The sequence below is a fragment of the Lichenostomus cassidix genome, chromosome 14 (assembly GCF_008360975.1).
Source record: "Lichenostomus cassidix isolate B80296 chromosome 14, HeHo_3.0, whole genome shotgun sequence".
In the NCBI taxonomy this organism is placed as follows: Eukaryota; Metazoa; Chordata; class Aves; order Passeriformes; family Meliphagidae; genus Lichenostomus; species Lichenostomus cassidix.
In genome coordinates, this window is record NC_139495.1 from 963615 (window position 1) to 980386 (window position 16772).

Genomic DNA, 16772 nt, shown 5'->3' on the forward strand with positions numbered 1-16772 from the left:
ACAGAATGGACAGGAACAACCAGAACTTCTCATGCTCAGAGACTGCCCCATTCACCCTGAGAGGAGCCTGGAACTGGGAACAACAGCCTGGGACAGGAGATTTGCTCCCGTGCTTCCCTCCTCCCCTGGCTGGGGATACCTGCTCTGCATTCCTGGAATACAGCTGCAAACTTCTTGATTTATACACCAATTATAGGGCATAAATTCCTGGGAATCTACAGCCCATGGCTGAGCCGTGATTCTGCACACACAAAGCAGAAGGGACTGAGTGCAAATCCAGTGAGCAGATGCAGTGTGGATGGAGCACAGCATTCCATGCACAACAGGAAGGATTTGCACCAGGACCTGGAGCTGTTTCTGGTTAATGCTAAAATCACAAAAGCCTCTCTTCAAGCAGTACCTCTTTTACCTTTGCTGAGTCTGAAATTAACACATCAATGTGAATAGCTCAGAACAGGAAAAACTGGAAGCAGTTAAGAGTCCAAATGCACAGATGAGGACGTTTCCCTCCAAATTTGCCCTCAGCAACCCACTGATGGCTTTGTGCTGCTGCAGAAGCAGGTGATGGTGAGGGGACAGGGGGACCAGGGAGAAGGGGGTCACCAACTGCCTCCTGTGTCTTTTTGGGAGAGCAGCACCACCTTCTCCACCTCTGCCAACCATGGATGCTTTTGTGACATCCCAAGAGACTCTGTGTCTGCTTGTTTTACCTCTCTGATGTGAACACTGCTCTTCAATCAACTGTTCCCTTCCTGGACTTCCTCACCTCTAATGACCTGAGCAGCTTCCAAAACCTTTGGTCCCAGAGCCACCATCTCAGGTACCATCTGAGATGCTCTCAGAGTCACCATCTCCTCTCAATGCAGAGTTTCATTCCAAAAGCACACAGCTCCCAGCACCCATCAGGACACGATGTGTCCATCCTGGAGCACGGGGACTTCCCTCTCACCTGCCAAAGCCTTGTACCCCAGAAACCTGTCAATCTTTTGCTGGCAGTGCTCCTGCTCCTCGTAGGTCAGCAGCTGGTAGATAAACTGCCAGAGGACTTGCTTGGCTGGTGTGTCCAGCACCGGATAGACATCCACAATGAGAGTGTCAATATTCCTGCAAAAACAGGGAGAGAGGGCTGGGCAGTGAGCTCATCCCTGCTGCACAGCCCCTCCACAGCTTCCCGGGGCTCCAGTGCTTCCCAGCCTTGGTTTTGCCATCAGCTGACTGCTGCACTGCACAGCTGCAGGGCTTGAAAGCCCTGTGGATGTGGCACTTGGGGACATGGCCAGTGGTGGGTTCAGCAGTGCTGGGGGAATGGTGGACACGATGGTCTCAGAGGGTTTTTCCAACTTAAAGGATTCCATGAGTAAGAGGGGTGAGGGAGCACCAGAAAGCAGAGAGAAAGCCTGGAAAGACCTGAATTTTAGCCAGCTGCAGGCAAACAGACTGAGGGAGAAATGCACCAAGAAGGGTGGCTGGGCTGGCAACTCCTGGGGCCAAAGGCTCCACCTCATTTTGATGTGTAGAGGTGGGAAAATGGCTGTTGGGAATAGCAGGGGTGAGCACCCCATCCCAGCCTGCAACAGGATGAAATTCTCCCTGGCACAGATTCCCAGAAAAGCTGTGGCTGCCCCTGGATCCCTGGAAGAGTCCAAGGCCAGGTTGGACTGGAGCAACCCAAGACAGTGGAAGGTGTTCCTGCCTGTGGCAGGGGGTAGAACAAGATGCTCTGTAAGGTCCCTTCTAACCCAAATCATTCCATGATTCTGCGACAGCCTCTGGTAAAACACTGCTGGAAGACCAAGCAAGGGCAGGAAAGGAGGTCACTAGTGAAATCTGGAGTGTGCCAGGGGTTCCCTTTGGATCCCTGCAGCAGGACAGGGGGATGTGCTGCATGGCAGGATGAGGGCTCTGCCAGCCACAGCCATTCCCATGCTGCCCCCGAGGAACGCTACAGCCAAGACTGTGGGAAGAGTGAGGAGACAAGGATGGAACCTGGAGAGATTTACTGGAAGAGGTGGAACAGGATCTGTGGCTGTCAGGGACAGCCAGGCAGCAGGAGAGCCTGCACTGGGAGACCAAGGGATACGGGGTGACCAAATCAACCTCAAAAACTAAAGGGTGTGCTCTGTCCCTGGGCACAACACCTGGACAGAGATGAGTTTGTGCTCAGGGAACACCCAGATGGGGAACCTGGAGAGAAGAGGGAGAGCAGAGCTCAGTGTGACAGCACAGCTCAGTGTGACAGCCTCCCAGCCCAGGTGTGCCTCTGCCTGACACTGACCCTGGCACGGGCACTGCTCCAGGGGGAGGAGAGGAGCTGGCACCGAGTTACCGATGTTGGAAGAAGCCCTCCAGCGCCTTGCAGACGGTGAAACGCTCGGGTGGGGTCAGCAGGTGCTCCAGCTGCTGCGTGAAGGTCCTTCCTTGGATCTTGATGCTAGAGGGGAGAATCTCTGCAACCCACTGCAGGGAGGTGAGGGCCGAGGAGCTGCTCGGGGACTCAGCAGAGTCAGAGTCTGCAAAAAAAATATTCCATCTTTCCTTGGTTTCTTTTGAGGGCAGTGGAGCAGCTGGAGTGCCACTGGCTGTGTCCTTTGAAGTAGGTCAGGTTGGATGGGGTTTGGAACAACCTGGTCTAGTGGAAGTGTCCCTGCCAGGGCAGAGGGGTGAAATGAGATCATCTTTAAGGTCTCCTGCAGTCCAAACCATGCCAGGATTCTGTGGCTCTAGGGAGCAGTGAGCTGCTGGGGTTAGTTTTGGAGCACCTGCAATCGAGTTGGTGTCCCAGGGCTTCTACCATGGGACTGAGGGCAGTGCACTGCTGCTCCAGAGGGAAGAGCCAATCCCTAATGCCCAGAATTCCTAATTCTGTGCATTGTGGAGCAGCACCCCAACAACACAGGGGCTCTCCTGCCTCCAGAGAGCTTCAGAAGCGCAGCAGGGACCACGCTGTGCCCAGGGTGGGTCCTGCACCACACACCCTCAGCTCCCGCTGGCTCCTCCCCAGCAGCACATCAATTATTGATCCTCACAGCAGGAGAACAATCCTGCCCAGCACAGCCCACCAGACCATGGGTTTGTGCAGCCACAGGGATGCACAGGGTTGGATTACTGCAGACAAGGACACACACTGCACAGAAAGGACACCAGCCAGGGACACCAAGGACAGTCACACAGCACGAGGAGCCCTCCTGGAGAGCAGCCAAGCCTGAGATCCATCCTGATCCCACAAAGCCAGAGCCACGTGCCCCAGGGAGAGGAGCATCCCACCATCAACCTGCTCAGCCCACGGAGGTGTTCTGCAATTCCCTCCTACACCAGGAATTCGGGAGCTGCTGTGGGGTTTCTGCTCTCCAGAGCCTCCTCGCTGCACTCTTACCGTTGGAGAAGTTGACAATGCCCTCTTCCACCACCAAGGTGGGCATGGCCCCGCTGCCCTGCAGCATCGACACCACCTTGTCGTGGGAGCAGTTCCTGTGGGCACAGGAGAGCAGGTCAGAGCTGCTCCAGCTCCAGGGGAGCAGGGAGCACATGGAACTGGCACTGCCATCATTTAGCTTGGAAAAACCTCCTCATGCTGCTCAGAGCCAGAGGGGTTTGAGCCCCACTGTGATTCCCTGGATTCTCTCTGTCTTTTCTTGGTCTTCCCTGGGCTGTGCAGGGAGAATCCTCTCATCCTATCCCTCTGTGCTCTGCCAGCACCAAGGAATAACCATGGCAGTGCCTGTGGGCACCCTGAGGAGCCTCAGGGCACAGGGGGACAGAGTTAAGCTACACCCAGACCCAGAAAATGAATTTTCCTTTAAATGGCAGTGCTGCAGGTCTGTCCTCGCCTGTCCCAGTTCTGCACGAAGAGAAAACGCAAGGTGAATATAAGGAGCAATTTTGTAGGTGAAAAAAATCTCGGGATGCCCTTGGGGAAGGGTATGGGCCAGGCTGGGACAATGCCTGCCAAAAACACGGCTCAGAGGACAATCCTCAACCTGGTCTCTATTTTCTGGCAGTGCTGCATCAGCCAGCAGTTCGCTGGATCAGCTGAAACGTGAGAACCTGAGCCCTGACAGAAGCAGCATCAGTTTAACCTTTAAATATTCATCACTTTCTCTTGTCCTGTAGCCTCCTCCAACCCTTTGCTCTTGGTTTTTATGCAGAAAGACCAACCTGAGGACACAGGGGCTGCTGTCCTGCACTGGTGAGAGGCACATGTCCTTCTGCTCTGCTGCTTTGGTGCACAAACAGTGAGCAGAAGAATTAACTTCTGGGTGGAAATGGGATTCCCACGTGGCTTTAAGCTTATGATCCCATTGTGGGACTGATTCAGGGGCTGGATGGGGCTCTGCTGCCTCCAAAAGCAGAACCCCAGATGTTTAACACGTACAGATTAACTCAGAGTGGCTGAAATTGGGGTCTGGGGGTGGGCTGCAGTCAGAACCCAAGTTATACACACTGTCCTGCATTGTGCATCAGTAGCTGCACAGAGAACTCAGAGGAGGAGCAGGGATGGAGCAAAATGCTCCTCTTAGAGCCACGTTTTGTGCAGGAGCAGCAGAGATGGAGCAAAGTGCTCCTCTTAGAGCCACATTTTGTGCAGGAGCAGCAGAGATGGAGCAAAGTGCTCCTCTTAGAGCCACATTTTGTGCAGGAGCACTAAAGCAGCTGTCCCCATGGGGCAAACCCTCGTGCCCAGCAGCACACAGGGACAGGGCCAACAGCTCCCAAGAGTGACCACAGCCTGTGCTCAGCCCTGCCCAGCCCTGCACAGCTCCTACCTCATGTCCAGGCCGTTGAGGAACAGGATTCTGTCTCCAGCTTTGAGAGCAGCCTTCTCTGCCGGGCTGCCTGCAGGCACAAGGACAAAGGGGGTCAGTTCAGCACCTCGGGCTGGGTTTGGGGTCTCTCTGCCCTGCTGTGCCCAGGGACACCCCAGGCAGGGCACCCTCAGCAGCTGGGCTGGCTGGGTGGGCTGGGATGGTCCAACCCCAACCTGCACTGCCAGCACTGCTGTCATTTCAGTCACTCCACACACATTCCCCACTTTTCAAAAGCCAATCTGAATTGTACCAAGGATGCTCATTATTCCACTGGGAAAACTCCATCACTGAGCTTTGGAAAAGCCCTTTTTGCTCTTTTTTAGCAAACAGCACTTATAATTTCAAGTTCAGACCAGAGATCATTGAGGGATCCTGTGAATCTCACGCTCTTACCTGGCAGGACAGACTCGATCCACACTGGGGCGTGGCCACGGAGTGTGAAGCCAAAGCTCCTGTTGCCTTTATAAACTCGCACCGTTCTGTGGGTGAAAAAGGCAAGATTTGGTCCTTGTTTCCTCCCCCAGCCCCTCTACAGCCCTGTTAGCTCAGGTTCTCCTGAATGCTCAAGTCCCCAATGCTCCCAGTGTCCCTGCAAAGTCACCTTTGATGCCAAAGTGTCTTTCAAATGTGATTTTAAAGTGAAATATGGGATAAATATATTTTTAAGTATATGCATAAATATAAATATAAATATAAATATAAATATAAATATAAATATAAATATAAATATATAAAAAATAAAAATATAAATATAAATAAAAATATAAATAAAAATATAAATAAAAATATAAATAAATATGCTAAAGACCACCTATTTCCAACCCCCCCACTGCAGGGAGCTGGAATTAGATGATCTTTAAGAGCTCTTCCAACCCAAACCAATCTGTGATTCTTTATCACACAGAATTAGGGGGACAACATGGTTTAGGGAGAAAAGATCTTGCAGGCTGATGAGAGAGGAATCAAATTCCTCTATGAAATTTTGGAAGGAGCATTAGGAAATCTCCCTGCTGGGAGAATGATTGGAGCTGGGAGTTGCTCCCACAAGGAGCTGGGGGAAGGCAGCATCACTGAGATCATTTCCAACCAGATCTTGTGCTGCTGACAAGTCACACGGAAGATTATCCTGGCAGGAAGGTGGGCTGGGAAGCGGGAGCTGGACGCTGTGGATTGCCCAGATCCTGCTCTCCTGTTGGCTGCCTCAGAGCAGCATCCACAGCCAGCACGGGGCTGCTGCAGTCTGGCCATCTGGGCACGGGAAGTGGGTTAATCCCTGTGCTCGGGGATTGGCCGTCCTTCCTCCCACGGCCTCCCTCCTGCTGGGGCAGGGCAGGGCCACACACAGCTCCGACAGCCAGGGACCCGGTAAGGTCGGGAAAGACCTTTAAGATTGTGAAATCCAACTGGCAACCCCTCTGCTCACCGCTGACCCATGGCCTCGAGTGCCACATCCACATGTCTTCTTAATGCTGCAGGGATGGTGACTGCACCACTGCCCTGGGCAGCCTGGGACAATGCTTGACAGCCCCTTCTGTGAAGGAATTTCCCCTAACATCCATTAAACCTCCCCTGGTGCAACTTGAGGCCATTTCCTCTCAACTTGTCATTTGTTACCTGGGAAAAGAGACTGAAACCCACTTGGCTGCAACCTCCTTTCAGCCCACTCTGTGCCCAGGTACCCTGGATCCTGCTGGCATAACTGGGTACCCTGAATCCTGCTGGCACAGCTGGCTACCCTGGATCCTGCTGGCACAGCCTGAATCCACCCAGCAAGGAGCAGACATCCCCTCTCAGCCTGCGAGTGCCACCTCAGCTCCTCACAGGGCTCATCCCAGCCAGCCCTGCAGCGCTGAGGGGACACAAAAGGTGGCCCGGAGCTGGGACAAGGGACACAAACCTGCCCAGCCTTCCAGAGGGCGAGGTCTTTGTTCACCGTGCTCCCAGAAGAGTTTCACACCCAATTCCCCCCCCTTTCCCTGGCATCCCTCCCGCATTCCCCCCTCCGCGCCAACCCAGAGGTGTCACCTGCGGGCAGCCCCCGAGGCCACATTGCTGGTGACGAGCGAGGTGGATTTGCGCAAGCTCTTGCTGAGCTCCTCGTGGCTGCGGGGCACGGAGCTGGCCCGGGTGGACACCAGCAGCCGCTCCTGGTGGTCCTCGCTGCGGCTGCGGCGCAGGCGGTTGCTGTGCTCGCTCTTGGAGCGGCACAGCTTGCTGATGAGGCTCTGCGACACCACCTCGTCAAAGCGCTGCCGGTGCTTCTTGGGGATGAAAATCCTGGGGAAAGGGGGCGAGGGAGCAGAGTGAGGGGCAGGGCTAAGGCAGCTGTGGCACAGAGCCCCGGAGCTGGGAATCCCTGGAAAGGAAAGGTCAGAGTCCCTCGTGTGCGCTTGGCTCAGTCCTCCCAGAGCTGCGAATGCCAGCGCTGGGGACACAGCCTGCTGGGGACACCGGGGATGGTGGGGACACCGGGGGACATCATCTGCACCTCTTCCCCCATCTCACGCAGAGCTGCACTGGAGCAATGGTGTCAAACTCCTCCTCCAGAGCCGCTTTTCCCCAGCACATTCTGGGACCCCCAAACGTTGCTCCGCATCTCCTGCCCTGGGCTCCAGCCTGGAATATTCCCACATTGCAGCTCCCTCCACAGCCAGGCCGGAGCCTCGTACCCCCCGGGAGATGAAGGTGCCGCAGGGACAGGCACGGTGGTGTCGCAGGCAAGGGGACATCATCGGGAACTCGCTCTGCTTCAGGTCACCTCCCCTCTGCCTAGGGGACCCGCCAAGTGGCCTTTGTGCCCCTGCAAGGACCTGCAGGACCCTCAGGGGATGCACGGGGAGGCACAGCGGGATCCCAGGAGGGAGGGAAGAGGCACCGCTCCCACCGGGACCGGGTGAATCCCATAACCCCGGGAGACACTCCATCCTTTCCTTCCGCCGTCACAACAGCCAGACCCCGACAGCTGATCACCTCCCCCTGCCCTCCGCGGGCACATTTGGGGGCTTCTGGAGGAGCCCTGATCTCCGAGTGTTTCTATAGCAACTCCTCCAGCTGCAGCCGCTGCTAGACAGAAGCATCTCGTGAGGTTCATCAGCGCGGCTTCGTTAGCGCTTTGGCACCTCGAGCTGCGAGATCCTCCCGGTGCCACCACAGCCTCGCGGGGGTGTGAGCACAGCCCGGGCTGCCTGGGGACCGCGTGTCCCACCGGAGCACCGACTGGGCCAAACTGGTGCCACAGGCAGCTGCTTCGAGGGGCTGCACCAGCGGGACACAGCTGGGGATCCCACAGGGCTCCCTCGGGCAGCTTCACCGGGGGAACGCAAAAGCTGCGGGAAGGCAGAGGAGAAGGAAGGGGAGGCTTCAAATACCAAGTCAACCGGGATCAGGACATCTCTATTTCCCCCAGCCAAAGGCAGAACTCGAAACAAGTGCTGGTGCAGGAGGACAAGACAGATCACAAGCCACCCGAGGCTGGCAGATGTTCACACAGTGCATTTGGTGAAAAATTAAAATAAGTAACACTTTGGTGCAATTCACAGGCGATTTGTAATTAAGCAGCAACTAGAGAAGAGTAAAACTGTGCTAATAAATAGTTTGCCCTGTGGGACAGGGCAGCCACAGCCCTGGGGCAGGGGAGGATGCAGGTACCCCATACCTCTGCCCTTGGCCCCCAACAAGGAAAAGTCCAGGCTCCTCACAGGCAGAATGAGCACAATCCTATTTAATTGGCCAAATTAAATCGGCCCTGCTCATTCCAGCAGAGCTGTCCCACTTTGCATCAGCCACTGCTTCACCACTGGGCTGCGGAGCACAGCTCCAGACCCTGCACAGGACAGGACACTGGCATTGCTCTGGGCACTAAATCCGTGCTGGAAGCACAGCGGTGCCTCAGCAAGGAGATATCTGACTTTGTGCTACAAACAATCCCACTAAAGCAGACAGAGCAGTTTCCGTGGCTATTTCTGCAGTGTCCTGCCATCCCACAGGATAAACCTGGCTTTCCCATTGGTGTGGCACCAAACAGCAGCACCCAGCTGGGGTTTTCCTCTCCCAGCAAATCCCACCGGGCTTCACAGCGATGGATGTTCCCACCCCATTTGCAGAGGGCAGCCTGGCTGACCTCGTGCCTTCAGCTTCCTCCTCCTCCTCCTCCTCGGGTGCTCCGGGTCAGCCCCAGCTCTGTTTCCTGCTGGAGAGGGGATGGGAAAGGCACCCCATCCCTGAGCCCTGTGCCCGCTCCATGCCCGGTGCCGCTGAGCCCCAGGGCACCAGCCCTCCTCTGCTGCAGCTTCTGCACTCATTCAGGGGAACTCGCTCTGCTCAAACACCTGCATGTGAATCCAGGGCATTTTCCAGGCCGGGAAAGGTCCCAGGTGCTCCAGGCTGCTTTACCTTCATCCCATCCCCAGAGCAGCCTGCCGGGATGGTGGCAGTGTCACCGTGCATGTCCCCTGTGCTTGGCTCCTGCTCGGGGCTCCCTTTGGCGTGTTCAGTACATCCCAGCCTGTGTCCCACTCCCATCTCACAGCTCCCAGCTGGGTCGCTGGCCTCCCACCTCTGGGCAGACAGTCCCATTCCTGCAGCCCACCCTGGCTGGGAGCTGTCTCCCCCATTTCACAGCCAGCGACCTGAAAGTCCCCTGTCCCACATGTCCTGCGAGGGGCACTGAGCTCCCCGGACGGTCCCACCCAGGGATGCCACATGCTGGGGCTCAGTGGGCAGGATGTGTCCCCTCGGGAGGGCAGCAGGGGTGGCTCCAGCCTGGCCGGGGCACCTGAAGCTGCCACAAGTTCGCTCAGCCAGGGGAGCGAGATGTCACCAGGCCTCGCTCCATCACACCCCCAGGCCCAAGCAGCACCCCCAGCCCCACATCCTCACCCCCCTTGCCGGGCCCTACAGTCCTGGGGACAAAGCAGACCCAGACGGGCTCATCCCACCCCAATTCCCCACCTGAGTTCCACTCCACTCCCCAGCCGCCGGTGCCGCCTGTGCTGCGGTGGGCACGGGGCAGTGGCAGGGCTGTCCCGGGCACAGAGCGGCATCCCCACAGCCCCCAGGGGCGGCAGAGCCATCCCAGGGACACCCGTGGGGCGCCAGGCTCTCCCAGCACCCCCACGGGCGAACAGCCGCGGGGCAGCGGAGCAGCGACACGTACCGAAAATGCCGAGAGAAACTCCGGTCCTTCCCCATTTGTCAGGGTGCGGCGGGAACAAAAGGGAGACGCTTCAGATGCTCATGCAGCTGAGCCTCAGGCTCGGCTCACGCCCACGCCGCGGCCGCTCCAACAAGCCGAGCGCCAGCCGGTGCCGCCCCGGTGTGGCACCCGCGCCGTGCCCGGGCACCGCGGCCGCACCGACGGCCACTCCTGCTGCCCCTCGCCCGGCCTCCGCCACGCTGCCAGCCCCAGCTGCGCCTTCACCATCGGCCGAGAGCCTCCGCCGGGCTTCAGCGGCAGTTCTGCCCTCCCTGCCCGGCTCTGCCCCGGCTGGCAGCCACCAACCCTCCCTCTTCCCCTGAAAACTGCAGGCGCTGTGATTTCCAGCTGGAACGATCTCGTAACAGAAAGGAGGGCACGGCTCGGCGCCGAACTCCGGGGGGATGCCTCCCTGGTGCTAATTAGTTGACTTCTAAAGTGCTTGTGTTTAAATTACGTGCTGCGGTAAGGGGTGAAAAACCTTAAAGGCGAACGGCATCGGGGGTGCGGATTTTGGGCGAGGAGGTGGAGCTGCCAGGCTGGACCAGGAGCAGGAGCAGAGCTGTGGGCCCAAACCCCCTCACGGAGCATCCTTTAGCCCCCAGGGTAGCACAGCAGCCCTTTTCAGTAGGAATAAAAGAGAAAACCCTACTTTAATTTAAATAACGCCATTTTTAAGCACATCACTGGCGTTTGATGAAGAGGATGTGAAGATTCCCAGAGCTGCCAACATCACACACAATCTCCAGGTAGTAGCAAAGGAAGGAGAAATGAAAAATGTGTGGTTTGGCCCCAAAACGACTAGCAAAGACCTGACCTTGAGTCTGTCGGTTGTGCAAAACCACACGTCCCAGGGTGGATTAAAACACCGATTTTGGATTATGTCTGAACTGTGCTGTGGAAACAGCTACCAGTCCCGAAAAGCCCTGCTGGTCCAGCTAAATGCTAAAATCTGGGAGAGCAAACTCTTGCAGGCTTTACCCCCAGAACAGGAATTCTGCTTTTGAACCCCAAATTCTGGAATTTCATCTACCCGTGCGAGTGGGAGGAGGGTCAGAGCCCCGGCAGCTCCCACAGCTCCGGGGGATGCTGCTCTCCGGACCCTCGGGCAGAGGCAGCGCGGAGCTCTGGTTGCCATCGGCGCTCTCCCCGCGCCGGGAGGCTCCGCAGGCGCTCAGCCTGCAGATGTTTTGCAGATGTGACCACTGTCATCAATCACCAGGAGTGAAGGTGTTTTTCCGCCCGGGACTGCAGGCGGGCTGGGATGCAGTGGGTGAGCAGCGGGGCTGGGAGCCTCTCGCAGCCCTTCGTGGCCACCCCGCTGGCCCCGGGGCAACCCAAAACCCCCCGAGAGCCTTTGGAGAGGTCACCCCCTCCTGACACAGCCCTGCTCCGGCTCCAGGAACGATTGATCAAAGAGCCCCCCGGAGCAGATCCACACCCCGGGCCTGCCTGTCCCCCTGTCAGCACCCCCGGGTGCCCTCAGCTGTCCCCAACCTGCTGTCCCCAACCTGCTGTCCCCAACCTGCTGTCCCTGCGCCCAAACCACGCTGTGCACCAAGAGCTGGTGGCTCTGTCCTTGCCCTGGCAGGGACAGGCAGCCCCACAGCTCCGAGGACATGGAGACCTTCAAAGAAACCCCCAGAAAGGCTTTTCCTGCAGCTCCACTCTGCTTTCCCTGTTTCCTTTAAGACACTGGAAAACTCATCCTAAGTAACCACTTCCCAAAATAAAAGTTGTGACTCCAGCAGGGTGCAGGCGGGCCGGGCTGATCCCACCTTCATCCCAGCCGGAGTTTGATTTGCCAAAGGAATTTAATCTCCTATCAGGAGATTTCGCACCGAGGCATTTTGGTCATGACCTATTTGAACTCCGCCAATAAAAAAGGAACTCGCTCCCAATTGTCACACCGGTGACATGTTTTGTTCCCTGCTGCCCTAATTCCCTTCTTTTTTGGGCAGTTGAGCATATGCTGGGCCATCAGATTAGGGATTTTTTTTTAATGGAAGCAAACAAGAGCTGCTTTTCCTCCATTACCGTCCTGTGATCCATGTGGTTTTCCAATGGGAATGCCAGGACCATGGACAGGAGGACACTGTCCATGTCACCATCAGGGACTCGGGGGGTCTCTCCTTCTCCATCCACTTCCAAGAGAGCTGGGAAGCTCCCCCCAGCACCGCAATCCATAATATATAAATCCCGATGGCTAAAATGAAATTTCTGATCCAGGGCCGGTCACAGATGGCTGGAGCAGTTTAATTCGGGAACACGCCAAGCAGTTTCATTGCCGTGAAAAACAAGCCGAGACAAATAGATTGTGTTGGGAGCGTTATTAACACGGACCCGGTGGAATTTCTCGCATAATAAGGGAGCCCCTGATGGGCGGCGATTTCAGCTGTGTCAGGAATCAAAGCGATGTGGGCTCAGCTCAGCTCAGCCCAGCACGGCACCCCTCGGCTTTTCCCCGGGAGAAAACGGAGCCAAACCAAAGCAGTGAAGAACAAACTGCCCCAAACTGTCCTCCCTGCAGCACCGAAGCACAGCACGACTTAGGGAGACCCAAGACAGCATCTCACGGTCTAAACAGAGCCAGAGTTATCCCCTAGGGATGCAGCCGGGCTGAGGGGCTGGATGTCACACACATCCCCGTTCCCAGCCAGGTTAACAGGACATTGTCTGTGTAACCATCAGAGCCAGTTTTTGCTCACCAGCACCGCGGGGAGGAGGGGAGGAGGGGATCTGCTTCCCACCAATTCTGCCACAAACAGATGTTTTTAACCCAAACAGTGCTGCCAGGAGCATCCCTGGCTCGGCACCACGGGGAAAAGGCGCTCTGCAAAAGGAGACAGTGCCACAGCCCTGGGTGACACCGGGGAGGATCCCCCCTGTCCCGCTGGGCTCCGAGGGTGACTCCTGTCCCCAGAGCCCGGGGGTGGCGGCGGCAGCACTGCAGAGCACTGGGTGCAGAGCAGGCGCCGCCGGAACCGCAGCTCTGCCCTGGTTTGAAAGCAGCTCAGAAATCAGAGCAGCTCCAAGGGATGTGACCCCCTGAGACCCCGAGCGGCCCAAAATAACCCATCGCCTCCCAGCCCGCGCGGGGCACAGCCAGCCCCGGCACGGGGAGCAGAAGGGACAAACCCCGCGGTGCCCCGGGGCCAAACCCGAGCTCTGGTGATGGAATAACCCAAATTATAGCCTCCCCTCCTGGCGGAGTCCGTGAGCGGAGCAGCTCCGAGGCAATACGGATGCTAAGAGTTAATTAACTTCTAGCACACCTTGTTTTTGCAGTGCCAGGGGCTGCTACACTCCGGAATTAACCTGATTTAAACCCATTTCCCAGGAAAGGTGCGTTCATTACTCACCCGAGACAGCTCATCTTGCCCCCCGGCAGCCGAATTTCAGCATCCTTGGGCAGAACTACAACTGTGCACTTTGCCTACACACATCAGCCATATGGGCAGGGGATGGGAGCGGGGAGGACCCGGCACAGCACGTGCATTATCCCCGCTATCCACAACCGAGCAGATGAAAAAAATGTCAGCAAATTAAAATCTGCGGGAGCTTAATTCTGGGCAAATGGGATGAAATCCATTTGAGATAAAAAGAAAGGGGGGAAAAAAAAATCCAATACTGGAAAAGCCCGGCTCGAGGACAGAGGAGACGTGTCTGCAGCCCCGGGTGGATCCGTGTGCTGAGTCGGGGGGTCTTGGGTTACGCTGAGGAGCAGCACTTTGCAGGGAGCACGGCAAAGCCCGGGGGGAGCCCAGGGAGGGGACAGCAGGGGAGGGGACAGCAGAGGACAGCCGGCAGCAGCAACAGCACAAAAATAAATACAGCTGGTGCAGAGGGAAGATCCAATCAGGCCAGCGCGAGGGTCAGTGGGAGACGGGGACGTGGCGGCGCCTGGCCCTGCGTGACAGGGGACACACGGGCACACAGAGCCAGCCACCGCCGGGTGCCATGCCAGGGCTCAGCCACCTGCCCGGGGCCTGGAACAGCGGCGGGCACCCTTGTTGGCATCACCCCAGCAGCCGTGCCAGTCCCTGGCCGGTGGCACTGCCATCCTGGAGGGAAGTGGCTCATCCCAGCCCTCCGAGGGCTCCTCTCCTTCAGAACCCGCAGGACGAGGGGCAAGGATGAGATCCCAGGGTGTGCAGGACTGCCCCAGTCTCAGGAGGAAACAGTCCCTGGAGAGCTGGGCACAGGGATGCCCAGGCTACCCCATGGGTACTCCCAAGGTCCCAAATCCTCCCCGGGGTGATCCCACAGGACAGGCCCCAGGATACTCGCTGGGGCAGGTCTGCTGGGCTCTTCTGCCCAAACTGCAGCCACATCACTGCCCGGGGTGGCTCCCTGTGCCCCAGGACAGCACAGCAGCCACACCAGCAGCCCCACAGCCAGTGCTGGAACCGAGACACCCCCTGCATGAACCCCCTAAGGCCCTTCCCCGGCCCCGGTGCTGCCTCAGGGCACAGACCCCAAAGCCCTCCTCAGCCTGCAACAATAAACCGGCTGGAATCACCCAAGGAATTCACAGCACCCTAAATGCAGAGCACCCTGGAGCTGCTCGCCACCTTCAGGGAGAGGAAAAGCAGGGACAGCTCTTGCTCAGCAGCAAAGCTGTGAGATGGGAGACACAAGGCACTGCCCCCAGCACCCGCAGCTGGGAAACCTGCTCTCCAAGGCACCTTTTTTATTTATTTTCTTGCCTTCATTTCATTGAGATTAGATGGTAAATCTTTTCCCTGAGCTCAATATTTCATTTCCATTAAACCCAGATTAGCTGCCAGATCCACAGCACTCCTTGCCCCAGCCCTGGCATTGACCTTTCACACAGGGGCAGGGGGCAATCAGGGGGTTGGATCCTGGTTTGGGGGGGCCAGGGGGCAATCAGGGGGTTGGATCCTGGTTTGGGGGGGCAGGGGCCAATCAGGGGGTTGGATCCTGGTTTTGGGAGCCATAAGGTGGTGCTGCCCCTGGCATCACAGGCTGGGCACAGGGTGAGCTCCGGACAGCAGCACCAGGTCCAGCCATGCTCTCCTCACTGACACAGGGATTGCTGGCATGGGGACACCCTGGGGGGAACCTGCTGTGCCCCCCACAGAGGGGCTTGGGTCCGGAAGAAGATTTGGACACTTATTCAAATCCCCTCTGTGGTGGGAAGTAATCCAGTATAATTCCCCAGGGATGATGACAAAGGGGATATCCGTGGCATTGAAGGTATTTTCTTGGATCTTGCTGGGGAAAAGAATTTTCCTGAATTGTGAGCGGTGGGGGTTTATTTTTTGATTTAGTTGGAGGTGATGGCTCAGGCCTGGCTCGGTGCCATCCATCCCTGCCCCCAGCGCCAGCTGTTGGCAGGTTGGGTCTCTCCAGGATGCTCAGTGGGTACAGGACAGGCTGGACAAGGTGACTGTGGGGAGCTGATTGTCCCCTCTGCACCCTGGCCCTGCAGGGCTCTGTGCCATCGCCCCCAGGTGTGGGGGGCTCTGGGGGACCCACATGCTGTCACAGCAGAGCAAGGGGACATTGCAAGGCCCCTGACCCACTCCTCCCACCCTCCCCACTGCCGGGTTGTGGCAGAGACCCCACACGGGGACGTTGTTATGGAAACTGTAATATCTTGCAATTCCTCTGATTAAAGCAGGAATTGGAAAGCTGGGCCCGGAGTGAGGCCAGATGGAGACCTGATTCCCTAATGGCCATCGTCTGAGGCTGGCCCTAATCCCACCACATGTCCCTGTGCCAGCACCAGCTCCAGCCCCAGCGCTGGCCACGCTGCCCAGGAACGACACATCGGCTGCACCGGCGACACCCCCGCAGCACAGGGGACTCCAGAGAGCCCCAGGGGAGCACTGCAGAGCATCCCGGGATGTGTGACCTCTCCCTGGCACCCCGGGCACCCCACAGCCCCAGCAGAGACCCCTCAGCCTCCCCCACTGCCAGAGCTGCTGGCAGCCCTGGCCAAGCCCTCACCCGCTGCCAGCTCTCGCCCTGCAGAACTCAGATTATTCTCTGGCCAGGCTTTTGGAGAATCACCAGTGGCTCTGCAGCTAATCCTATCTCACTTCAAATCGTGGCCAGGAACGGGAATGGCCAGGCAGAGGCAGTGGGGTGCAGGTCCCTCACCCACCCTGGCCAGGAGGGCACAGAGATGCTGGGCTAAGATGCCACCAAGCTTGGCTCAGCTGTCCCTTGGAAAGCGGGTTGGCATTTTCCCTGCAGGATCCTCCCAACCCCTTCCCTGCAGGATCCTCCCAGCCTGCACTGCCCAGCCCTGCTCTCCCGTCGGCAGCAGGCACAGGGAAGCAGTGGTTTGATGGCACCAGGGCAGCGGGAAGGTGGCCCCTCGTACCTGATGTTGTCGATCAGGTGCTGGTGGGACTCCTGGGTGAGCACCATGCACAGGGCGTAGGCCAGGCACTCCACCCTCCTCTCGGCCGCGTATTGCTTCAGCACAGTGAACAGCTTCTCCTTCAGCTCCGGCTGGTCCCCGAGGATGGCATCCACCTGCAGTGGGAGCCGCGAGAGGAGAGGGAAGGGGCACTGAGCAGGAGAGCAGGAACCATGGGCAGGGGGCACATGGAAAATGTGTCCAATTCCCTGCTCAGCCAAGGAGGAGGGAAGCACCCAGGGAGGAGAGGAACACTTCAGACATCAGCCCATCACACTGCACTGCTCTGATCTCACACATGGCTGTGGAATTGCTGTTCCAAACGTTCTATCAGAACAGTGGTGTGACCCCAAACCCCCAAACCCTGCTGGGTCACTAG

General features: G+C 57.6%; 1 protein-coding gene across 4 annotated transcripts in view; it reads right to left on the reverse strand.

Moving 5' to 3' along the window:
• Positions 1-16772, reverse strand: part of GRID2IP (Grid2 interacting protein) — a 36927-nt gene that overhangs the window by 13437 nt on the left and 6718 nt on the right. For 2 of the 4 annotated variants that reach the window (XM_085074292.1, XM_085074291.1), the window contains 7 exons: positions 16355-16509; positions 6831-7082; positions 5199-5284; positions 4764-4833; positions 3374-3468; positions 2327-2510; positions 950-1104 (listed from right to left, as the gene is read on the reverse strand). In XM_085074292.1, coding sequence (XP_084930418.1) covers positions 950-1104; positions 2327-2510; positions 3374-3468; positions 4764-4833; positions 5199-5284; positions 6831-7082; positions 16355-16509 — 997 coding nt within the window. Of the gene's footprint in view, positions 1-949; positions 1105-2326; positions 2511-3373; positions 3469-4763; positions 4834-5198; positions 5285-6830; positions 7083-9960; positions 10432-16354; positions 16510-16772 lie in introns of those variants that run through there. The other 2 variants (XM_085074294.1, XM_085074293.1) reach the window with 1 other exon arrangement.